The following is a 26,681-nucleotide window of genomic DNA, read 5'->3' on the forward strand; positions in this document are numbered from 1 at the left end:
GTATACTTGTCTGCTTTTATGCATTATAGGCATTTTTATTTTTTAAGACATCCCTTCATTTAACTCACAGAACAGTTGAATGGCAGAATCTGGTTTTGTTTTATGTTTGTTTGTTTGTTTTTGCTTAAAAAGTATGGTATCTTATCCTAGCATTCTATTTTCTGTCTCCTTATATGTGGACTCACTCATAACTTCCTTCAGCAAAATATTACACTGTTTCACCAAGAAGAACATTGTTAACATTGCCCAAAGGTTTTCTGATAAAGATGGTAATTTTCCTAAGCTGTGAGTTGTATGTACTCATTTAGTAATGATACCTAATATCATTGTTTAAACTCTTGTGAATACAGCTAGCTTGAAGGACTGGGCAGCCTTAAAAAGAACAAATTAATCCTCAGTGGCCGGTAACTCTGTGCACCTGTAACCACATAATAGCACAGGTGCATCCTCTTTGCATAATCACCGACTCTCTCAGAGACTGATAATGTTTGTTTTATCACACAGGCCTCCAGTGATGTTGCTTCTACCTCTCCAGAGATGCACTACACACCTCTGCCTTCAGGATCTAGAGACCTCACCAATCACAGAGGTATGAGCTAAACTTTATATTGGAGAGAACTGCTGCAAGGTGGTAAGCTTTGCTGTAAGGTGTTCTCTATATTAGTGAGTGCTGCATTGACACCTTGCAGAAAACACAGTGTCTTTCAAGCACTAGATGGGAAAACTGTACCTGTCAAGATTACAGATTTTAACTCATATTAAATAGGATTTAAAGGTAGTCTACTGGGAAAGCAAATAAATCTATGGATAATAACATTCAATGATATTTTTGTGTGTGTGAGAAAAAAAATGTAAAGAGCTTAGAGTACTTAAATATTGCTAAGTAGATGATTGCATGCAGCAATAGTAATTTTGAGAGAATTTGTAAACTTTCTAATATTTGTAAAGAGAGAGGTTTTTAGCAGTTTAACATTGTAGGTCTATGATTTTGAAATGTTAACACATTTTTGTTACAGTAAAAAAGGATTCTTCTTTGGTTTTCAACATTAAAGGCAGATCAGTATTTAATTTCCTTTTCAACCAATCCTTAGAACTTAAAAAGCACCTTGGGCAAATTATCAAATTCTTTCTGCATACCTATGGGGCAAAAGGTTCAGGGAACAGGTGAAAAACTGAATCAGTTGGGAAGGGAGCATTCCAAGCTCTTCCATCAGTATTCTAAAAAGGAGAAATTCATAAAGCTGGCAGCATTTTTCAGCTTACAACGAGAGCAACAATGTTGATATTTATTTCTCACATTACACATTGATTCCCTGATTCCATCATGGAAACCATTTGTGTAGTGGCACATTTTGTATAGGATACTGTAATCAAAGTCAGCCTTACATTTAGGAATTGATGGTAGCTTAATTTTAGTGTGTGCTGAAATTCTACAGCACTGAAGAAGATTGAGGCAGTATTAGTAGAATGCCTTATTACTTGAAACCTTCTGAAAGAATCTGGCAGGCAATGCAGCCAAGCAAAGACCTGTGATTCAAGTAGGAAGGATGAGGAAAGCAACTGATTAGACTTTAATTTGTTGTAGCCTATTTCACTGTCATTGTGCTAGGGCTAAAGATGGGTGTGAAGCTATATCCTGGTCTTGGTGTAAATTGTTATGGTGGACTGGAAATAGGATATCCTGACAGTGCTATAGTGCTTTGTGTTCTGACACTGAGCTCATGTAGTAACTGGAACTTTTTGAAGAGAAAGGACTAATCCAAAAACCTGGATTTTAACATGACTGTGCCCCACTGCCCCCTATTTACCAAGATGTGTGTTATGGGTTTGATTTTCAGGTAAGCTTATAAATAATAAGTAGAATGACAGAATGTTGTCAATGCCTAAATTCTAAAAACATACGTTAAAAGCCAGGTATCCCCAGATTTGTTTATTTAGATGATAGCGAATTAAAAGTGGGTCTGATTTTTGGGATCTAACTTTGTGAAAGCAATGCCAGTAATTTTAAACATCAAAAGGTGTGTGCCTGCATTGTCGATTGACTTCTCTTGGAATAAAGCAGCTATGTGGCTTTAGTGGGCATTGCAGACTTGTCCATATGGGTGTCCATTTAGAGTGGGAGTTTTCCAGTTTCTAAGTATCATGGTTTTCACTAGGGTTTGGGAATGCCTGCTAGGTTACAATGAAAGGGGAAAATTAGATTCCCCAGCTTATCAACTTTCTATCCTTAGCTGTTCACATAATTCTCTATTACTTCTGTCTTTTACCAGAAATATTCTGCTGTGCATGCTAAACATGCTGAAAATTTCCTAGATGATTAAGCATAGTTATAAATAAAGTAAATGAGGAAGCGTCATCCAAAAAAGGGTAAAATTGGCCCTAAAACATACATTGTTACCATGATCCACTAAGTTTTTATCTATATTTGTAAAATATATTCACAAAATAATTAAGAAAGCTATCCAAAATTCCAGCTCTTGTAAGAAAACTTTGGACTGACCTGCTGGCAGGGCCCATTACCTCAATCAACTTGTTTTATACAAAGCAAAATCTCTGTTCACAAGCCCATAAAAGATTAATTGGAGTCAATAGACAAATCTCCAAGAAAAGAATGAAATACTTAAACATGCTATTTTATTGAAGTTCTGAATATTTTCTGGATTTTTTCTTCACTGAATGCTTTCAGTGTTGTAAAATATGATTGAGTCAGCTGTTGCATATGTAAATATTGGCAGTTTTCAATACAAACTGAAAAGAATGCTGTAAGTTTATGAGTGTTCTTATTTGTCCCTGGAGAAACTTGTTTACCAGAATCTGAAAGTCTGGCAAGTGGTTTGGTATGACTATAAATTGATTTGGGAGCGATTATGAGGGAGAGGTTGAGCAAGCTATATGTGTTTGAATGGTAGTTTTACTTGCACAGTTTCTCACACTATTTAGCTATGAATTTTGCAGGAAAAGCAAAACCACGTGATTCTGTATGCATTGCACCATGCCTCTTGTGGCTTTCGTGTTCAAGAGTACAGTGTATTATTTCCAGACAGGATCTAGTCTTTTGGGGTTGATTCTGTATTTTTTGCACAGACAGCATTCAGGAATTGCAAAAATATCTCTCGCGCTTACAGAACCAATAGAAACAGCATATGACAGTGTGTCATCAGTGTGGAATGTATGGAATAATCAGTGTAAATATTATATCAAGTATTATAATGCTTGAGACATGAAGAAAAGCAATAAATACATGAAGAAAGCAATAAATATTGGATGAGGCCGCATCTGGAATATTGCGTCCAGTTCTGGGCCCCTCTGTTCAAGAAGGACAGGGAATTGCTTGAAGGAGTCCAGCGCAGAGCCACAAAGATGATTAAGGGAGTGGAACATCTCCCTTATGAGGAGAGGCTGAGGGAGCTGGGTCTCTTTAGCTTGCAAAAGAGGAGACTGAGGGGTGACCTCATCAATGTTTACAAATATGTAAAGGGTAGGTGTCAGGATGATGGAGCTAGGCTTTTTTCAGTGATATCCAGTGATAGGACAAGGGGCAATGGGTGTAAACTGGAACATAGGAAGTTCCACGTTAACATCAGGAAGAACTTCTTTACTGTAAGAGTGACAGAGCACTGGGACAGGTTGCCCAGGGGGGTTGTGGAGTCTCCTACACTGGAGATATTCAAGGCCCGCCTGGACAAGTTCCTGTGTGATGTACTGTAGGTTACCCTGCTCTTGCAGGGGGGTTGGACTAGATGATCTTTTTAGGTCCCTTCCAACCCTTGGGATTCTGTGATTCTGTGAACATTTTTAAATTCTAGAAAATTTCTAGCAATTTGTGGAAACTGGTTTTAGGTTGGGTTTTTTGGGTGGTTTTTTTCGTTTGTTTGTTTGTTTGTTTGTTGGGTTGGGTTGGGTTGGGTTGTTGTTTTTTTACCCATTAAATTAATTTGCTTAGACCCACTTTTCTAAGCTGAACCTTTACGCAGTCCCACTGTTCATGTTTTTTTAGCAGAAAACGTATTGGCTTTCTTTGCAGATTTGGGGAGCCTGACAGTAATACGATGTGATTCTTTGAGGTCTAATTGCTGTCCCATTAGGCAAGCCTTCCAAAGTGGTAATTTTGTAGCTAGCTTTACTTCTGTTTTGATTCCAAAACAATGATCTCAAATTCCTAAGGGTCTTTCCTTGGTCTTTGTTAAACTAGCATTTGGTATTTAATTTCATATGGTTTTAGACATCGGTGATTTACTTGTGTGAAATCTATACAATTCTCTTACCCAGATAAAACAATTCTGTTAAAAGACAAATCTTCTTGTCATACAAGGTGCCACACTTATTTTTGAATTCCATTGCTTGCATTGTTCTAGTTTTCAGATTTTCTGCAGACACAAAATAAAATGGCCCCACCATTCTTTCTGCTGGCATTTATCTTTAAGAAATAAAATATCTATTACTTATTTTTGATTTAAAATGGAAATGGCCATGCTCCCAATACACAAGTGATGAAATGTAGCGTATTAAGTGGTTTTTGTGTATGGCACAGGTACCCTCCTGTTCCTTATTGACAGTTTATTAACTGGGTACATATAAAATCTTTAAATAGAGCTTTCAGTCCTTAACATAGTCGAAATTGATGGAAAAGAAATTTTAAAATAGTAATAATGTAGTTATAAGGAAAATTTGGTTCTTGTGTGGAAAAAGGCTTCCCACCCTCCTTCCCGTTCAGGGTGTATGTTCCTTTTTTTATAATGGCATCTTTGGTAAGGAAGTTCCTTTGTTATGTCTAAGCATTCAATCTCAAATTGCCTTCTGAAAAGAACAGTGCCTTCCATTTGGTGTAGAAAATAGTAATTTATCACTGTCTCTTGATTTAGTAATTTTACTTCTTGTGACTATCATGAAAATCTGTTTTTCCTATATAAAAACCCAAAAGTTCTGGATGCCCTTTCTATAAACAGATATTTTGTAACATTGCCTATTACCTGATTTGCTTGAAAATCTATTCATTTGACAAAGTCATTTGGTTTCCAGTGACATTTTACAAATTATTCCTTTCCTTGCGCTCTTGTTTCTGGGAACAACCAGTGGTAAGTCTGCCCCATAGCTTACTGGTAAAAGGAAGAAGAAGCAGTTTCCATTAAAAACTAAGCCTGTATTTATGTAAGTAGTTTTTAGAGCCTTAGCTTGGATTTATGCCAAGGTTTAATAGTTCCAATCTATTCTGGCTTGTAAGAACTTCCTGAACAAATACACTGTCCAGTTTTGGTGTCTATTCAGTTAATTATCCAAGTGTTCTGGTGTGTATAGAGGTTACATTTTCTCATTTTATATTTGAATGATGAGTGCCTAAATGAAAAGTTATTTATTCTAGTATTATGTTTCAGTCAACTGACAGGCACGTTTTCTTATTCTCTATAACAGTCTAATCTGAGTTTGAAAGTCATAAACTGCATTCAGAAGTAATGCCTAGAAACCCAAGAATAGAATATTTTTAAGCTTCCTGTTAACCCTCTGAAGGAAATTTTATAAAGCATTTTGATCAAAAGAAATGAGAGGTTCCTTCTGCTCTGTTTCTGTTTAACAGGACTGTGTTGAAGATATGATTTGGAATTAAGATCTTTCCGAACTTTTGCATTGCTAAGCAAGCAAAAGCATGCAGGCATATAATCTGTTAGAGAGACACCTAAACTTTATCTCTCTCATTTTTTCACTATGATCATTATACTGTGCTCTTGTACTCCAAGTGTTTGGCGTATTAAATTTTCAGCAATGGCTGGTATGACTATAAAGAATGCATTCTGATTGATTTTTAGGTTGTACCGTACATAACTAGCTAGTAGCGTTATAGGAGTTGAGATATGCACTAGGGCAAGACAGAAGTGTAATTTAGGCTGCATGACAGGAGTTTAGCCGTCTAGTTGTGCTGGAATTGACAATCCAATAGATGTCGAAGAAGACCTACTATTTTCAAGATTTGGTGTTGTAGGAGAAAGGTAGAAGTTTGGAGAGCCAGAGGGAGTAATATGATTGATGTGATGTGTGAAAGTGCCAAACTATTCTCTGGGTATTTACCTGTTCTGTGCCAATTTGCTCAGTCTGTTTATACTTTAGAAATAAATAATCTCAGGTTCATCTGGAACTATTAATGTCTATTGTTTTTTTCAAGAATTTGGTCTAGAGTTTTTTACTTCCTGAAGTAAAATTATAAAGTTGACATACACTTCCTAATAAGAAATGTTAATACACAAAGTTCTTGTTTTTGAAGGCTTTCAACTTATTCCATATGCATTCTGAAAAGTCATATTGTCTTTAAATCAGAGACATAAAAAGAAAAGGAAAGAGGTTTGCATAAAACCTTACTTCCAGAATGGTAAGTATCATGTTTGTTATCGTTGCTGTCTTCTGCGTTTTCATTGATGTATTTTAACATTTTATTTTATTTTATTGTTTCATTTTAACAGTTGTTAGGTACTCATTGTGTTTGTGAGCCAGAGGCTTCTTTAGAGTTTGAAATTAGTTGCTGGGAAAGCTGCAAAGCAATTTATGTAGCAACTTGTCATAATTAGTTATTTTTTTAAATGTGAACAGCACTTTATGCTTATCAATTGATTTTTCTGTATATCTGCATAAAGCAGCTCATTGTATGCTGTCCAAAAAGAGAATAATAGTAAAAAACCTGTGGGTAGTACTTTATCATTCATTTAATCTGAGGAATCTTAAAATATTTTTTAACAAAAGGTGTCTATGTATGTATTATAAGAAGTATTTTCTTTAATTTGTCTAATAACTAACAATAGAATGAATAAGAGAACTTCAGGCAGTATATGGAAGTTTTGTGTCAGGCAGAGATGCTGTGAATAGTGAGAAACTTTCTTTGTTGGTTTACATGAGGTGTCCTTTGAAAATAGATTTTAAGCTGCATAATGTTATGGTGAGTAATGGACTGCATACCTCTTAGGCCAGGATCTTCTGACCATGAGATGAATAACCTTAAAAAAATGAACAAATAAAGTTCTCAGTAGCATGGAACAGGCAAGATCATATTTTCCAGGAGCAGGAACACTCAAAAATAAGCTGACATTTTCTATTAATGCCAGAAAATATGTCCCAACATTGAGTTGTGCTATGCTCATCACTTGGCCTTGAGGGGAGTGGGTGGAAATCCTCTTCTTTTGGCACTTTGGGAGAAGACTAAAATAAGTAGTCTGTTGTGAAGGGGAAAAAAAAAAAAAGTCTCATTTGGCTTGCCAGTATGAAATGAAAAATTGAGATCTAGTGCCTTGCTGAGTTTTTCACCTTGGGAAATGGACGTTAATGGAAGCACAAGAGACATGGGAGAAGCATAGAAAGGGAAGTGATGGTAAAGATGAGTGCCAGCATGAGAGAAAACTTGGTTAAGAAAAGATTTTGTCCGAGTTTCCCTTAGTTAAAGGGATTGCAAAGGGAAACTCTCTCAGTGGTGGATTAGAGTCCTTGCATACTGGAGGTGTGAGAACATAATATTGGATGTTTAAAGAACTCTGTTATGACCTGTTTCTGGTGCATCTAAGAGAAAAGCAAGCTTTTCTCATAGCCCCTGGTTGTGCCTGTAGACCTGCCAAACTTACACTTGGAGATGAGATGAGCAGTACTGTCCTATATCTCTTCAGTGGTGCAGCTGATTTCATACCTTGAACTGTGAGTTTTCCCTTCAAGCAGCACTCTAGTTTACAGCCTCCTCAGTTTTTGCTGGTATGGTTCCTTTTTGGGGGGAGTAGTTAGGTGAGTGAACAACATACATGGGGAGAAATGCTAGAAAGTGTGTTTTCTGAGAGAGGCTTACTGCCGTGAAATGCTTCCATATGATAACAGGAGCCCACCTGTACTGGTATTTGCCTTGAATCTGAAAATGCATTAGACGTCTATCCTGCTTTTGTGAATTGAAACACAGAAATTTTGCATTTTGAAGGACTCAAAATGTCTAGTATGCATTTACATGATTCAGTCAGCTCTCAGACATGGAATGGTTTCATTACTGAGCAGTAATAAAAGATTAAGGAGGTTATTAGGTAGCACCTCTCTCCTAAACCCTCATCTGGCTGTTTACTGGAATAGAACCATCACCAATAGCTGTGGTCTTCTCTGGACCAGTTTACATCAATTGCTCAGTAGTCATAGCCTCTCTCAGCTCCTGTATATTTCTCCATAAAGCAGAACGACTTTCCCAAATGTGGAATAAATTGTGGTTGGATTTGAGTATGACCTTGATTAATGTGGTTCAAGAGATACATTTTCTGGGTCATTGGATTCATGTTCTTTTCAGTTACAGGGTCAAGAATTTCTTGTCTATGTATACAAGGAATGTTGGATTTGTATTGGGATACTGTAGATTATCAAAACTTCAGCATAAAAATGTACTGTTATCTAGTGTATTGCAATGATGAGAGCAAATCATGTGAAACTGGGGTGGGGTGAATGAGCTGGGGATGATATAGACAATGGCTTGCAGTTTTGTGCAAAGTCTTTCTTGATGGTCAGAAAAAGTAAGATTTAGTTTTAAATGGCAGCATATTTTAATTTGTGAGCCTTTGCTGCATTCTGTGGTTTGGAAGTGAACCCAAGGGATGTGACCAAGCTGACCAGAAGTAAGCTGTAGGGGAATCACTTCCTGGAGTGCTAAGTCTCTGTGGGAATAAAGTATGTCTCTGCAGCAAGACCTTAAAAGACAAAAAGAGAGTAATTAAGTGGTTAATCTAATTTAGATTATTTTTTTTTATTAAATATCTAAGGATCTGGGCAAACAGTTCCCATTTCTGCATCTAATGGGAATTAGGAATCTAAGGAACAGGCAGCCTTTCAAAATTGTCAACATTTTTTTTCCGAATATTATCAAGACTTTCATTTTTCCACAGTGCACATCCCCCAATCTGACTGAAGAAGACCTGACTGTTCTCCATATTTTGTCACCATTCTCATAATTTCTGAGGTTTTCATTGCAACTTTTCCCCATATTTGCCAAAACTAACCTAGCAGCTTGGGCCCCAGTCACCCATACAAGTGTCACATCAGCAGGAATAAGGTTAATGGGAAAAAAACTGTAACTTCATATTTTTGGGTAAACTAGAAAGTGTCTGATGTTTCACAACATAGCTCATTTTGTCATACTGGCAATAAGAAACTATGAGAATGCTCAAGCTCCAAGCAGCATAACTATAAAGTGGCAGAAAAACATAGAAAACATTGGCTTCTCTAAGTGGAAACTTGGGATCCAAAACCATAAACCCATCTAAAATCTTCTTTAGATATGTGGGAGAACTAATGATGCAATGAGTCTGCAACTGGCAATAAAATAAAAAGTTTATTAAATTTGCCACTTGGCCTTATAATCTTTAACAAGAAAGAAGTTCAGTCATGAGCCACAGTATTATAGCCCTTCCAGAGAAACTGGTTTCAAAGCATACACAGCGCTGTGCAAATGCGGTCTCCTGAGAGATCCTCATGTTTAGTTAGCACTCCAGCCTAGCCTGTTTTTGCAGGAGTCCTCCAATTTTATCATTCAGGCATTTTTACAGCCTCATTGGAACAAATAAACAAACATCTGGAATCATGTGGTATATTTAATTAAAAAGTTTTTGTTTGGCCAGAAATAGTAAAATCATGAAAAATTGCCTGTCTCCAAGCTCAGAAAGGCCAAGTGATGAAGCTGTTGGCTACAGACAGTTTTACAATGTATTGAAATTCATAGATATGCACACCTGCTACAAGGCCTCCCCCTTTATTCTGATTCATAACCATTAATGAGTGTTTAGTGCACAGATTGTAACCCTTGTTTAAATGGGAATTTGCTGGTTTTAATAACATATAGACATGTGTTGCTATATTCCGTACAGCCTGTACTGTTCTATAGTACTTGGACTGGATAAAGCTTTATACTTTTGGTTAAAAAAAACAAATCCTTATGGTACCTGTTCTATTAGAATATTCTGTCACATGAAAACATGTTTTCATTCCAGAGGGAGTAAATATCTGCCCCATGCTGAGTCTATTTCAAGTGTTGGAAATGTGAAAGATGGTGTTTTGTCATTAAAATTAGAGTCTATAATGAAAAAGTAAATTTTCATTGTTTCATTTAATGCATTATTTTAGGAAAAATTCAGGAGATTCTTGATGCTTCTGCAGGCGAAACTGCTTGCCATCATCTGAAATATTAGTGTATCAATACATTGTACAGACCAGGTTTCTTATTAATGAAAACTACTTGGCCTAATGAACTGCAACCATTTTGGGTGAGTAAATATAGGCCTTTGAATATATGGGACATAGAATCTTATTTTTAGTTTGTACATCTCAATGTCTAAATAGCTGTGCCCTCTTTTGAGATAAAGAAAATCATATACATGCAGAAAGTATTACTGCATTCAAATGTTGTTCACGGTTCTTCCTATTGCTTATGGTTAAAATAATTTGGACATCCCATTTTGAGTGCATTTCTCTGAGGATTTAGACTACTTAGCAGGACAGCATGCTTGTATGACCTTGGCTGCTGTCGTGTTGTTTTGGTTACTGAGCTAAGAGAAGAGGATGTGTCATCAGAAACAAAAGCACCAATTCCCACATAGTAAATACATGTGAAAGCCTACTTTAAAGCTGGGGAGGGAGAGATATTTCCTGCACAGTCAGAAGGGAAGCCGTCTGTGTAACAGCAATTAAGCTATTTTATATCCTTATGTGTTGTTTTTTTATAGTGTGCACATCTTGCTATAACATGCACATTTCTTGCAAACTGTGAATGGCCAAAAAGGTGTGAAGTATTTTGCATTGCTTTGTTCAGTGTGTGTGTGCTGTGCTAGGAGTGGGTGAAGGTTCCTCTCCTTAGTTTTGTCTTTGGGAAAGAAAGAGGTATTTTCATATGATTTCATTCAGTTTTCCTATGCATGAAGAGAAAGCTGTCAACATTTGATAGGATATGAATGTCTGTATTCATGACCTAATGGTGTTTGCTGATCAAAGTTCCTTTCAGAGGCCTGAAAGCAAATACTAAATTGGTTGACAACTTCCCCTTTGTCGTGGTTTAAACCGAGCCACACAGCTCGTTCAACTCATTCCCCCCCTTTCTCCCTCTTTCTTTCCTTCTCCCCCGCTATCCTCCATCCCCCTGCTCCCGGAGTGATGGGGAGGAGAATCAAGAGAATGTAACTCCCAGGGGTTGAGATAAGAACAGCCCAGTAACTAAGGTATAACACAAACCACTGCTGCTACCACCAATGATAATAATGATAAGAGAAAATAACAAGGGAAGAGAATACAATACCACTGCCGAACAAGTTCAACCCCCCCGAAGAAAGCCCATACCCTTCCGGGTAACTCCCAGTTACCTCCCTGGGCATGACGTGCTGTGGTATGGAATACCTCTTTGGCTAGCTTGGGTCAGGTGTCCTGTCTCTGCTTCCTCCTGGCCTCCCCTCGTCCCCGCAGAGCATGAGACTCACAAAGCCCTTGGTCAGAGTAAACATTACTGAGCAGCAACTAAAACCATCAGTGTTATCAGCTCTGTTCCCAGACTGAAAGTCAAAACACAGCACTGCACCTGCTACTAAGAAGAAGAAAAACTGGCTGCTACTGCTAAACCCAGGACGCCCTTTTTTCCTGTTTTAAGATATTTTTGTGGTCTGTCAGTAGCCTCAGTGCTAGAAAAGGAAATCATAGGAAGTACCATGACATCCTCCATTAGCTTTGTATGCCTTTAAGCAGAGAGATCACACCTGGGGAGAAGGGGAGGAGACAAGTAAACAATAAGTATAAACAAGTGAAATTGTTTTGTGTCCCTTACCAAACAGAGGATGGCTGATCCCTTTTCTGTTGATATTCATTGCGATGCTTTTTACAGTTCAAGAGATTTTGAAAGTTATTCCTATTTACACAGGATGAAATTCTTTTACTGCATGATTGACAACATTGGTATGTTTTGCAAGACCCTTTTAAGAAAGCTTGTCTATGACTCTAAAGTGCCTAGTAAACCTCGGCAACCACCTGAAAGACCCCCCACCTGTGGCTGCATAAAACTGAAATAAAGAACGGAAAATAACCCTTTGAGTATTCACTTTCCCACCTACTGAGAGCAAAATGCAATGCAGTGCAATTTTAGTACTTGTGTGCCACTGGGGAAAATAGACTCCTAAAATCACATAGTGAAGCACTGGAAAAATTCAGTGAATTTGTACTAAGCACTGTGTTATAAAACCTAAAGAACCTTAGGCTTTGCTTCTCAAGTGAAACAGATTTGTATTGCTGTTCTGTTAGAATGTCTACCAAATGTAATGATGATATTTAGCACAGTAGGCTGAAAAAGTGTAAGGCTAGTGAATAAAAGTCCTTTCACAGGAAAGCTATACAGAGGGGGATGCAAGCAACACTTGTGATGTCTACTTAAAGACCAAGACAGACTTCAATCCCTGATTTTGTTTTGTTATACTTCTGCTCAGTGTCGAGTCACATACAGAGAGGTGGAAAGAGCATATGGCCTGAGTTGGCTCATTCAAAACCATTTGTAGTAGTAGACACAGCTTCTCACAATTAATAGAGATCTAAATTAGGGTTCATGTCTTGTCTGAGTGAAGTTAAGATATATGTGTCAAAATCACAACCAAACCAAAATGCCAAGGTGCTTAATTTCCCCACAATAACTTAGCGTCCTCACCACCAGCTTCTGCATTAGTGGCACCTCTAGTAGCTTTATCACTGTATTTAGTCAGAAATATGCTTAGAAAAACTGCATCTATCCTATCTCTACCTCTTCCTCAAAGGAGGGAGGCAACTCCCAGATGGTATTTTTGCTGAACTGTAAGTGGGAGCAGCCTGTCTTGACAGTCATTTTAGTCCATTAAATAAAAGGAACACGCTCAATGGGAATAATCCCTTGGGCCATGATGGAAGAGCCAGGATCTATCTTAAAGCAAAAAGGTTGGCAATTCCTGCCCCCCAAATCAACCAGATGCACCCTACAGACCCTCCCAAACCCACCCAGTTAATTAAGTTGGCAGATTGTCTCCTTCTTAAAGGCAGTGAATGATAAATTTCACGAGGGGGAAAAAAGAGAGCAACTTTATAATAAATAGATTAAATAGAAGACATTAGATCATTCAGAAGCAATTTGGTGCTGTCTAATGCCAACCATTACTAATGTAAAGTACATGATGTGTCAAGAAAAAGAAATACCAGGTGAAATTACAGTAAGGTAAAAAGAAGATATGTAGACATCCACTCAACTACTAATTATGGATGTGAAGTTTGCATCTGCCCTGTAATCTGATGCTAGATAACAATGACAGTAGAAATGTGGAAGATATCTGAAGGAGTCCCTGTCCTAAGTGTTAATCATCACTGTTTTCTTTTCACTTTTGTTCCAGTCTGTCATTATAAAAAGTAATCTCTTTTCCAAGTTGAGCCTAATAAAAAAGTGAAAGAGAAGCTGTGAGCTAAATTATATTATTTTTTTGTGTTGAAAAATCTGTTTGCAATAAAGTATGATAGTTTGATTCAGTGGTCCCACAAATGAGCAGAATTGGAACTTCAATCAATGGTACAAAAGAGAAAGGGATTGGAATACTGTTAATGTCTGTAAATGCTCTTATTTTGCCAACCCCTATGTCCTTTTTTTCTGCTGTCTGTATGTTTAGGGAAGACAGCTGTTTAGATATGGGTGAACTAATTAAAATAGATTTCAAGACTTTTAAATACCATTTATTTGGGAGATACAGGAAACAACATTCAGGCAGAAAAAGTTCCCATGAGCAGCTAAAATACAAAATGCAGTTTGGTAAAGAAAAAATGCAAAGTGCAGGTATGTTCTCCAGAGAACAAAGAAAACTTGAAAGAGTTCTAGTGGTCACTTCCTCACTTTCTGTGGCTGATATAGTAGCTAGAAATGTACTGAGTTGGGAGATCCATGTAAAAAAAAAAGTCCCAAGAAGGAATATACTTGTAACCATGCAATTGTAATTGTCCGTCCTGCATAGAGACACCATTTTCCTGATAGACTAATATTGAAAATCATTCTTTGTCAACATACCTCCTAAAGAAGCTACACTGTTTCACCAGGGAGTTCAATCTTACTCTGTCATTCATTTTTTCCCTATCACAAGCAGAAAGGTGAAGCATTAATACTACTTCTGTGAAGTTCTAGAGATTGTTCAGGATTTTTTTCTTGTGTATGTCAGAAATAGAACCTAGAACTAGTCTTCAGAAACTTTAGAAGGTACCAGTTTCTAAGTTAGCTTAGTGTTCAATCCCGTTAGGCAGCTTGGGAAGGCAAACGGTGTCTGATTCATAAAACAAGGTCTTGACATTAAGGAACCCAACTTTGAAATCCATATAACTATTTTGATTGATGTTACAGGATTTGAAATCTAGACAGAATTATTGTGATAACACTGAATTTTAACTGGTTCCTTCCTCAGAAGGTACTTTTAAATAAATAAAGGTGCAATAGCAATTTGTAATAATTTTGATTTGTGAAGTTCAAACTCGCTTTTAATTCTGAGTATTTTTAAGTATGGTCTTGGAGTGAAGAGTGAACTGTAAAGTAAAAACCAAAATACGGATGGTTCAGCTAACAGTTATATTTTTTAAGTAAAAGAACTAGTGCATTCCTTAAGTTTTTACTTGCTTTGTTACTGTTTTTTCTTCAGTGACTTGGAAGATTTTTCTTAACTCTCAGAGCAAACTATTTAATACCAGTTAGTATATTTTATAGATTTTGATATAATGTTGTTTTAGGTTTCTTTTGTTTGTTTGTCTGCTTGTTTGTTTTTATTGATTGTTTGGGTTACTTTCCCAAATGTGATCGTATTATTTCCTAACAAACAAAAGACATAAAGATATGAGGTTTGGTTTGGTTTGGTTTTTTTGTTTGTTTGTTTGTTTTTTCTTCTTGATTCCCAGATTTCCTAATCCTAATACAAGCTTTATTTTGTGAACTTAATACAAAAGATTTTTGCATCAGCCTAGGTAATGTTTTCTGTAGGTTAGAAGTACTGTGTTGGAAGCAAATATATTAGTACAAGAGGAGAATCTATAGGCAGTTTCTCCCTCTGGCTGTAGTTACACCTGCAGAAATTATGGGGAGAGAACACATACATATGCTAGGCATCTCTGTGCTTTAAAATAACTACATGAAGGTGTTTTGGCCATGCAGATGTGGCTGGACATATGATGAGGCTTTTCAGATTTTCAGCCAAGTCTTCATTTGTTCAGTAATTAAATGTTGAGGGAGCGGGGAAATAGGGTACATGTACATGTAGAGGTTATGATATATGGAGTGAGTTACTGTTGCATTGATACATCCCCTAAATTTGTTCCAAACCAATTGCTGATTATACTAGTAATTTAAAATCTTTGAGGATGAGAGGTGCTACGTATGCATGTGAGTAATATGCTCTCTGTATTCACAGAAACATGGAATGGTTAGGGTTGGAAAGGATCTTAAGATCATCTGGTTCCAACCCACAGGGATTCCTCACTGTTAGACCATGTCACCCAAGGCTCTGTCCAGTCTGGCCTAGAACACCGCCAGGGATGGAGCATTTGCAACTTACCTGGGCAACCTGTTCCAGTGCCTCACCGCCCTTACAGTAAAGAGCTTCTTTTATCTGACCTGAACTTCCCCTGTTTAAACCCATTTCACTTCTTCCTATTGCTACAGTTCCTAATGAAGAGTCACTCTCTGGCATCCTTGTATGACCCCTTCAGATAATGGAAGGCTGCTATGAGGTCTCCACACAGCCTTCTCTTCTCCAGGCTGAACAGCCCTAACTTTCTCAGCCTGTCTTAATATGGGAGGTGCTCCAGTCCCGTGATCATCCTTGTGGCCCTCCTCTGGACTCGTTCCAACAGTTCCATGTCTGTTTTATGTTGAGCACACCAGAACTGCACACAGTAGTCCAGGTGAGGTCTGAGCTCTCATGAGAGCAGAGTAGAGGTGCAGGATCATCTCCTTCGACCTGCTGGTCACGTTGCTTTTGATGCATCCCAGGATACGGTTGGCTTTCTAGGCTGTGAGTGAACACTGAAGCTGGCTCATGTTCAGTTTCTCATTGACCAAACCCCCCAGGTCCTTCTCCTCAGAGCTGCTCTGAATCTCTTCTCTGCCCAACCTGTAGCTGTGCCTGGGATTGCCCTGATCCAGATGTAGGACCTTGCACTTAGCTTTGTTGAACTTCATGAGGATGGCATTGGCCCGCCTCTCAAATGTGTCCAGGTCCCTCTGGGTCCCATCCCTTCCTTCCAGTGTATCAAGTACACCACACAGCTTGGTGTCATTGGCAAACTTGCTGAAGGTGCACACAAACCCACTGTCCATGTAGCTGACAAAGATGTTGAACAGGATTGGTCCCAGCATCGAACCCCGAGGGACACCACTCACTGCAATCACAATTTGGAAATTGATCCATTGACATTAACTCTCTACATGTGGCCATCCAGCTAATTCTTTATCCACTTGGTGGTCCATCCAGTTTAGAGACAAAGATGTTGTGCAGTACAGTGTTGAAGACTTTGCACAAGTCCGGGTAAATGACATCAACTGCTTTGCCCCTACCATTAGTTCTGTAGCTCCATCACAGAAGGCCACCAAATTGGTTGGTCGTGATTTGCTCTTAGTGAAGCCATGCTGGCTGTCACCAACCACCTCATTGTTTTTCTTGTGCCTTAGCATGTTTTCCAGGAGAATCTGCTCCATGATGCTGCCAACCGCAGAGGTGAGAATGACTGGTCTGTAGTTCGCCAGGTCTTCCATGTTCCCCTTCTTGAAAACTGGGATTATATTTTTGTTTTTCTGGTCGTTGAGAACTTCACCTGACTGCCATGACTTTTCAAATATGATGCACAGTGGCCTAGGAATTTCATTCATCAGCTCCCTCAGGACCTGCAGATGGATTTCATCAGGTCCCGTGGATTTGTGCACATGCAGTTTCCTAAGATGATCTTGAACCTGATCCTCTCCCACAGTGGGTGTAAAGTCTTCATTCAGCCATTGTCTGCTGAACTTCTGAGAAGAGCACCTCATCTCTGCAGATGTTCCCTTCTTACTTGCTAAGCAGTAGCTATATCCTTACTACTAAGCAAAGGCATCTTTGGCACAAATTTTGGTCAATGTGGAAGTATCTAAATATTCCTTTCTCTGTAAGTAAAACATAGCTGGCTACAGATTTTTGAGCATCACAGCTAGACAATATGTCAGTTTTCTATTACATCCTAAAGTGTAACCCCAAGCAGATTGAAATTTTCTTGACAGTGTATTATGAGAGTAACTGGAAAGGACAATTACTTCATCCGTGTGAGCATTTCCTGTAATGCCTAGGTACATACTAGGAAGTCTTCATCCAAATGTCGATCTTGGGTGTTTTGATCTTGTTTGCCAAGCTCTACATGGCAACAAAAGAAATGGAAGCTTATGGGTAAATTCTGTCCAAGGTATACGCAAACTTTGTGCTCCTCTTTTTAAGTAGTTTAAATTTTTCAGTTGATCATCATCACTACTACTATTTTGTGATTCTTAATTTGGAAAGAGACTTGGAGATGCCTAAGGAACAGCTTCATAAGATTTAACCTCTCTAATGAGAGCATGATAGATAACGTGTATAAATCAGAAGGGGAAGGGGGGCAGTATGAAAAAGATAATTTTGTCATTTCAGTAATCAAATGTCATTGAAAAGATACTTATGAATCTTAAATCTTAGGATGCCTGTCAGATTTCTTTTACTCTAGAAACAGTGACAGACATAATTTGAAGATGAAATATGGTCAGAGCTTCTGTCTCCTTGACAATCACTCCAATATTTAGACAAAAAAGTGTTCCCTCGCAGATTTCATTAGTCAGCTCATGCTTTTTACCTTTTCCCTCATGTAACTTCATTACCCTGTGAGAACCCTAGACAAGCAGAATCGAGTGTTATCTCAAATATAAAAGAATTTCCATGTGAGTATGTAAATCCAGAGGAGCTTTAAGGACAATCCCGCAGATGCCTGTATCACCCAGGAAATGATAGGCTTACATTTAATGAGTTTGGGTATGCTTTTGAGCAATTACAATAACTTCTCTAACCAATTTAATGCCGCCTCCTACATTTTCTTATGCTCATTGCATAACTGAAGGTTTTTAGGTTCTTTCCTTCTCCCCACACCCCATGTGCTGTTGCCTTGATGCTTAATCAAGGGGAGAGAGGAGGGAAGGGGTGTGGGGAGGAGGAAAACTAGCAGCACTGGGAAAGGTTTGAAGATCTGCTTTGGCTAACAAGCCAAAGAGTGAAGAGATTCTGATTAACAAAGTAATCTGCATTCATGAAGTATCTTTTATATAGTGTCTCTGGGCACTTACAATGCAATAATCTGTGGAGGTTGGCTAAGTCAGAGGAAAAGCCTGAAAGAATGGGAATTTTGAAAGCAGAGAAAGAAGGGAGCTTGATCTAATGTTGTAAGGCAGGGAGCTTTGGAGCCTTAGGGCACAATTAACAAAGGGTCTGGCACCTGCCATCTCCAACCTTTGTATTTGTTTAGAGAAAGGTTTAGTAAATTTACTCATGGGGCATGATTACTTTTCTTGATTTCAGTCCACCATGCCTCAGAATCTCTCTCAATATTTGTGTGGTGAGATCACATCATATGCATCCTCAACTTAGGTAAGACCAATAGGAGAGGGTTACTTACTTAAGTAGTTAAGTAACTTAAGTTAAAGGCTCATAAGAGAATTGCCCTCTTTTTTTGTTGCTGTCCCCCCCGACCTTTTTGTTCCCTCTTTTTAACATCAGCAAGGTGGTTCTAAGAGAAAATAGGCAAAGGAATTTATGCTGCTTTTTGCAGCAGGATTATTGTGCAACTACCAAGTTTCACTTTATTTATTTATTTAATCTGCTACTGATATAAATGGCATGCCTACTAAAAAAGTCAATGCTGGCCACTACTATTGCTTTCTGAAACACAGGGAGAATTCTAATGACATATATGCTTGTTCGGAGAAAAATTGTGGGGTTTGAATGCTACTATGTTCCTTTACTTTTCTTGAGGATGTTATGCTTTCTCATTTTGAATGTATAAACAAGAGCAGTTTTCTTTTACAGCTATATTGTCACCTTATTTGTGTATCACAAAATCTGGTATGGGGCCATTGTCAGGTGTGTGTGTAGCAAGAAGTTGTCCATGTGAATTACTTAGGTAAATGGACAAGCTAGGCTGTAAATAAACGGCCTCTTTTCATCAATAAAAGAAAGAAAATACTGTTTTCTTTACTTTTTTATTTGAGAATGTGAGGCAAAAAGCACCATGTAGAGTGGTTAAGCCAAAATGTCTGGGGCATTGTATGGACTTAAGTATCCTAATTCTTGGTCCACAGACTTTGTAACTAGAATACCCCAATACAAATGTTTTCATCAAAGACATGCACATTTCTTAAATAATTTTAATAATATGATCTTTATCATGCTTGTTTTCATGGTGTCAAGGGTTAGTTCTCCTGCCTGGATCATTCTGACTTTCCCTTCTGGTTTTGCAATCTGGCAGTATATTTGTATGTCTTTTAAAACTTCCAACATGTTAAAATGAGCATGTTAAGCATAATCAGAAGCACTGTATAGTCATTGCCACCTGTGATGTTTCAATACATAGTTGTTAATCATGATGAATAAATCTCATGAAGTATAAACTAATTAAAAGAAACAGGTGAGAGGGGATGTAGGCAGGCAGCTGAAAATAAGCTATGTTGGGCATCTGACGTCATTATCCTCCTGAAGACATCAAGGAACTTTCAATGCAGATAGGCTACAATTTTCAAAGTTGCCTGTAGAGGTGAGTTTCTTCTAAATCATATAGATCTTTGTAGGAGAAACTAATCTGTAGTGGGTTGGAGTATTTTGGTGATGTAACATTATCATTTGCATATGTGATATACTGCCATTAAAATGACTTTTTATTTTACTAAAATATGTGTCACTGAAAGACATGGTTTATTGATGGACTTGGCAGTGCTAGGCGAGTAGTTGGACTTGATATACCAAGTCTTTTCCAACCTAAACCACTCTATGATCCCTGTTTCTGCAACAGCCATTCTTTTCAGTAATTACAAAACACAGTTTCAGGAAAGTAGCAATACTATATCATTTACTCTGTTAAAACCCACTCTTCTCTAAAGGTATTGTGAAGAGAGTGACAGCAGCCCAGCTCAGCTTTAAGGGGTGGATGATGAACAAGCCAAGGGCTTTTTCATCAAAGCACAAGTTTTTTCCCGTCCAGTAAACCCAAAAATTGAAATGATCCACACTATACTTTTCTGAGTCGTTCACAAAAAATAATTAAGTGTTATGTGATCACTTTTGATGCTGTCATTTCTTTGCTGAAGCTGAGGCTATTATGGCTATAAACTGCTATAGTATAACAGCTGTTTATCAAAATATTCATGAAAATTTTCTGTGACAGAAGAAATGGGCATACTTGTAATACAGTTTCCATGGAAAAAGATGCATGTGCTTAGATTTACTCAAAGTTATGGCATACTGTTCTAAACTTGACAGAACTAGTTCAGCACATAATCCATAATAAAATAGGAACTGTGGTATTTAAAGACTAATTCAGTGCATATTGCTTTGTATGCAAAGACTCTGTTTAAGATATTGAAAAACAGGTTTTCTTAGTAAATGCTACCCAAGCTATGGCATGTATCCCAGTCCTGGGATATGAGTAAGGTCTTTATCTGGTGTCCAAGCTATGGTTCCATGGTTTACTGTCTCTGCCCAGTATAACAACTAGTGGATGTTACACACATTTTTGATTGATGAGGTATTGAGGAGGTTTTGGAAATCTGAAAAACCATATTATTAAAGATTACAGAGCAGTGGGAAATGGAGCCAGGAATGTACCTATAATTTAGGGTAAGGAGTAGTAATGAGTGCCCATAAAAATAAATAACCATGATGTTAAATAGACTGCAGATCATTTGCACCTTGATGCTTTTCTCAGATTTTGTGCCAGTAAAGAAATGTGGTAATAAGCCCTCATTTTTATTTTTTTCTTATTTTTTTATTTATTTTTTTTTTTAGCCAAAAGAGTTTCTGTAGCACAAATTTTATTTGTTTTAAGTCATTTAAATAGTCCCAGAAATATTTAGGACTATGAAGGGGACAAGATGAAGATGAAGTCAAAAGGAAGATGAAGGCATAAGTCATAAAAAGCTTGCACTATTTTGAAGAAGTACTTTAAGTTCAGATTGTCCTTGATCATATTTTTTTTATATTGCTTCTGACTCTTTCATAGCTGCTAATGCCATTCTGAAACCTGTTCTGAGCAGTTGTAATTATTTCACTTCTGTTCAATAAGAAATCATCTTTGATTACTGTAGACATGCAAAATGAATCTGTGCGATTGCTCACCAATTCTTATTACTATCTTGAAAGTTCTCTCAGTTTGTTCTCACCAGTCAAAAAGAAAAAGACTTTGTGTCTCTCTTCTTTTAGAGGCACGTTACTGCATGTAAGTACTTTGGGCTACAGAGTGAAGGTTGGCTTTTCCTATACTCACAAGTATAGGAGAAATTTTAAGGTGAGATTTCATAGTTAAGCAATTAAAAGCTTCCTCCCAGAGAGTAGCCCTACTCTTTGCTTCTGCTTTATCATAGAAGAATTTGCCTGATAAAAATTCCACACTGCTGATTTTTAAATAACATTCATCCATGTCAGTGTTTATTCACAGGCTGTGTTGTAATCAGATTTGCTTATAAGGTAGAAGAGTCTGTGTGTGCTGGAACCACAACGCTTTACTCATGTTTTGCAGCTTCCTTTCATTCTAAAGTTTTTTTTCTTAATCTCGAAGTTTCATAGAATTTGTAAGTTAGTTACGTGTGTAAAATTGCAGATCTCTAAAGATTCAGGCAGTTTACAAATCACTTGGTTGTCATACTTTTGTGTAAGAATTTTTGTGGACATCGTCTTTCACTCTGACAAAATTTTTTGAGCCACAATGAAAGGAAATTTGGAAAGCCACTCATTTCTAGTAAAATGTTATTAACTCAGTGAGAGGTGGAATGGTTAGCAGCTTTTTCTATACTTCAAGTTCCCAAAGCAAAAAGGAAATTTATTCTCTCCACTGAGGTATAAACTAGTTTATTTTCAGTCATTTATCTGAAAAGTTGATGCTCACCATAGTAATTCATCAGACATTTTTTTTGTGAAGTGTATCTGGCAGGGCTTCTTGGCATCAGCCTTTGAAATTCTAAGAGTTCTTGCATCCTCTGGGAACAGAGTGACTCTCTCATCTTATTGCACATCTGGAAGGAATGTTGCTGCTTTTTTATTTCAGTAAAGAGAGATTGTTAGGATAGTGATTTAACCTCTCTAAACTGTGTGCTAGTATCTTCATATTTTTTGAAGATGACAGATGAAAAATGCTATCATTTATAAAATACATTCATATTGCAGTTCCTAATGGTAAAATATAGTAGTAATTATTGTATAAGAATAACAATGGGAGCATAAAAATATTGAGAAAGACTTGTTACTGTTAACATTAAAGATTTCAGTAACTATATTAGGACTTCGCTGAGCCTTTCATGAGGAAATAGAGGTTAAGTTCTGTCTGTATATCTAGTTAATGTGTTAACTCTGTGTTATTTAACCTCATCAGGCACTCTGGTTAAACAAAACATAGATGCTTACTTCTGTTGAATATAATTGTCCTTTTTAATGATCTACAAGCCTTAGTAATACTTCAGACAAAAATAAAATTTTCACTGTAAATTAAAGATATTTTTTTTTAACAGTGAATTTAATTAGGAAAAGTTCCCACCTAGTATTCAATTATACAGCATTGTCTGAATTACAAGACAAGCCTTAATTCCTTGTTGCAAAAATACCCCAGTTATAAATGTTTATGCTTAATTATTCAAAGTATTTATTCCAATAAAAATCTGCATTAATTTTACTAATGTAAACACAATTATGTAAAAGCTGATCCTCCTTATTGTTAAGATTTTAATGTCTTTAATAGAATGTTACATTATTTATCTTAATCCAGAAAAACATATGAACTGTCACTTAAATTCCATTATGTGCTTTTGTCTTTTGCTGAATATGGATGGTTTTAAACGTATGTATAAAAGACTTATTGAGTGAGAGACTTTTTATTGGAACAGGGGTTAATGCTGTTTGCAAGCTTTATGTTACTAAAACTCTAGAAAAGATTGAATTTTCTTCAGTATTTCAATGAAAAATAGTATAAGGCTGAATGCCAACAGGAGATGCATTAATAATCTATAAACCTGTGGTAGCCAACTAATTTGGGACATTATAGGAAATCTTGGTTTTATGCTGGCCAATATTTCTAAAATGAGTTTCCATCAATAAGTGCAGGATACACTAAACTGAGTTATTAATCTGTAAGGAAGAAACTAAAATTCAGAGAGATACGATTTCTGTGCAGGAAGAACTTTTCTTTTAGGCATTAAATTTTAATCCAGAGTATTTAAAAGTCATAAAAAAAAAGAAGAGAATTTCTGTATTGTTATTGTGGACTCCAGCAGAATGTTTTCACATTACTAATTAGTGACAAAATGCCAGTAAGCTTTGATAAGTCTTTTTCCTTACTTTTCTAATTCAGTTTCCCACTTCTCTGCATTCCTGCCTGGAAGCCTATGCATAATGATCTAATACTTTTAATAATGATCTAATAATTTTAGATTGGATATAAGGAAGAAGTTCTTTACTGTAAGGGTGGTGAGGCACTAGAATGGGTTGCCCAGGGAAGTTGTAAATGCTGCATCCCTGGTGGTGCTCAAGGCCAGGTTGGACAGAGCCTTGGGTGACATAGTTTAGTGGGAGGTGTCCCTGCCCATGACAGGGGAGTTGGAACTAGATGATCTTAAGGTCCTTTCCAACCCTAGCTATTCTATGATTCTATGATAATACGTATTTACTACTGCAGCTAAGTTTCATGACATATGTGCATACTGTATTATCAGTCTTCCTTCTTGCCTCTGCGCTACCATAATTAAGTAGTCTGTGGCACAGGGAATTGTGCAATCAAAGGATCAACATTTTCAACCATACACTGAGAAGCAGAAATATGCATCAGTTAGAAGAGTTAGTGGACATTTACAATCTCATGATGCTCACTGCCCTTGGCAGATATGTTTGTTTCCTCGTGGCTTGCCAATAGGGTTTCCTATATTGGCTGCTAAGACTTGGACGTGATGAGCTATCTTGTGTGGCTTGTATTTGGTTTTAAATGAACACAATGAGGCTTTAGGCTGAATAATGGTTTAGATATGATTTCAAAATTCCATGAATTATTATTTTGAAATTTACTCAAAAATGTTTTTAATTTCACCTTGTTATTTCATGGGAATTACATATGTTCTCCTTTCTCATACAATTTCCATGATATTGGTCTGAAGAGTCATATGAGCTGCTGTTCCCATGTTCTATGTCCATTCTGAAATATTCAGGCAACTCATGTTATCCCATCTGTAGTCTTGTATGCTGTTATTGTTTCCATAACATGGAACTGGTTAAGATATCTAGCTGCATGAAGATGCTGCTGCCTTACTAATATGGACATTAAAAATGTAGCCCTTAGACTATAAGAGATGAATATATTCACCTTCAATAAACATGTTTGAGAGGATTAATTTTATCTATGGCTTCACATTCCTTCTTGAAATCCATGAAATAGAATGTAAGTTTCCCCACATTACTCCACTTAGTCAAGTGTATTAGTGCATTCCACCAGATCTGTTTTGTTGAATTTTTTCCTCATGTCTTTGTTAGACCAAAACTTAATGCTTGCGTCTCATCCCTTTGGGTTCTGACACTGTATCCTGGCTTCTCCCACTCTGTTTCAAATGACATTTTTTTTAACCTAGGAGGATTTGGAAATCGCAGAACTGTGATATGCAATGTGATCTGACAGTGGTGGGAAACTGTCCCTGTGGAATTGTATCCATTAGGCCATACCTCTGAGACTTTGGTTTCCAGGCTTTTAGTCTCCGAACATTTTGCCTGAGCTAACTCATCTGAACTAACTTCTGAAGAGCTTAATTTTGTCCTCAAGATTAGTTTGCTAATGTGGGTATCCAGACTGAGCCTTCCTGCAGACATGCAGCTGTGCAGGTCTCTGGCTGCAGCGAATGCCTGAGCCTGGCACTTGTATTGGAGGGAGCCAGTGACACTGCTTGTGTTCGCTGTGAGCAAATAAATGACCTGCTCAGGCAGGTGGCTGAACTGAGGGAGGAGGTAGAAAGGTTGAGAGCCATTAGAGAGTGTGAAAGTGAAATAGATTGGTGGAACCACACCCTAAGGCAAGGGCAGAGGGAAGTGGTTCAACAAGCTATGGATCCCCTTCCCTCCTACCATCAGACAGAAGGAGAGAGCTTAATGGACAAGGATGGATGGAGGGAGGTTCCTCCTCGGAGAGGTAAGCGAAAACCCTCACAATCCCTTCCTCCCTCCCAGTTGCCCTTGAATAACAGGTACGAGGTCTTGGAAATTCAGGGCCAGGTGAATGGAGATGGTGAGGCAAATCTATCTAGTGAGTCACCCAGGGCTAGTCACTCACCCACATACCTCAGAACTTCCCCAACCAAGAAGAAAAGAAGAGTAATTGTGGTGGGTGACTCCCTTCTGAGGGGAACAGAAGGGCCCATTTGTCGACCGGATCCACCCCACAGGGAGGTCTGCTGCCTGCCTGGGGCTCGGATTAGAGATGTTAAAAAGAAGCTCTCTGAACTGGTGCAGCCGTCTGACTACTACCCACTGCTGGTTTTTCAGGTTGGCAGTGACGAAATTATTACGAGGAACGTAAGGGCAATGAAGAGAGACTACAGGGCCCTGGGACGGCTGGTTAAAGGGTCTGGAGCGCAAGTGGTGTTTGCCTCCATACCTGTTGCAAGCGAGGGTGAAGGGATATATAAGAAGACTCTGCAGGTTAATGTATGGCTACGTGACTGGTGCCAAAGGCAGGGGTTTGGGTTTTTCAGTCACGGGCTGCTGTATGGGACACCTGGTTTGCTGGTGACAGGCGGGATACACCAGTCCCAGAGAAGAAAAAGGGTTTTGGGGCAGGAGTTAGCAGGGCTTATTGACAGGGCTTTAAACTAGTTATGAAGGGGGGAGGGGATTTAACTGGGCCTGTTGGGGACAAGCCCAAGAGGAACATGCTAGGGATTGAAGGATGGCGGGCTAAGGAGGACTATCAATCTTTTGTTTCACTTGTGGGAAAGGATAGTTTTTTAGACCCTGTCCCGCAGGGGAAAAAGGGTACTAGGACTGGCTCCCTGAAATGCCTGTACACCAATGCACGCAGCATGGGGAATAAACAGGAGGAGTTAGAAGTCTGTGTGCGGGCTAAAGGTTATGATCTAGTGGCGATTACAGAGACATGGTGGGACAGTTCACATGACTGGAATGTGGTCATGGATGGCTATGTCCTTTTTAGGAAAGATAGGTCAGCGAAGCGAGGTGGTGGAGTGGCTCTTTACGTGAGAGAGCAACTAGAATGTATTGAGTTCTGTCCGGGGTCGGATGAGGAGCAAGTGGAATGTCTGTGGGTACGAATCAAGGGGCTGACTGGCACGGGTGATACAGTTGTGGGGGTCTATTACAGACCTCCTGATCAGGACGAAGGAGTTGATGAGGCTTTCTACAGGCAACTGGAAGTAGCCTCGCGACTACATGCCTTAG

General features: G+C 38.1%; 1 protein-coding gene across 1 annotated transcript in view; it reads left to right on the plus strand.

Moving 5' to 3' along the window:
* Positions 1-26,681, plus strand: part of LRMDA (leucine rich melanocyte differentiation associated) — a 682,486-nt gene that overhangs the window by 567,835 nt on the left and 87,970 nt on the right. Inside the window, exon 6 of the mRNA XM_065670688.1 lies at positions 505-589. Within this exon, the coding sequence (XP_065526760.1) occupies positions 505-589 (85 nt within the window). The remainder of the gene's footprint in view (positions 1-504; positions 590-26,681) is intronic.

The sequence above is a fragment of the Lathamus discolor genome, chromosome 3, assembly GCF_037157495.1.
Source record: "Lathamus discolor isolate bLatDis1 chromosome 3, bLatDis1.hap1, whole genome shotgun sequence".
NCBI classification, from domain to species: domain Eukaryota; kingdom Metazoa; phylum Chordata; class Aves; order Psittaciformes; family Psittacidae; genus Lathamus; species Lathamus discolor.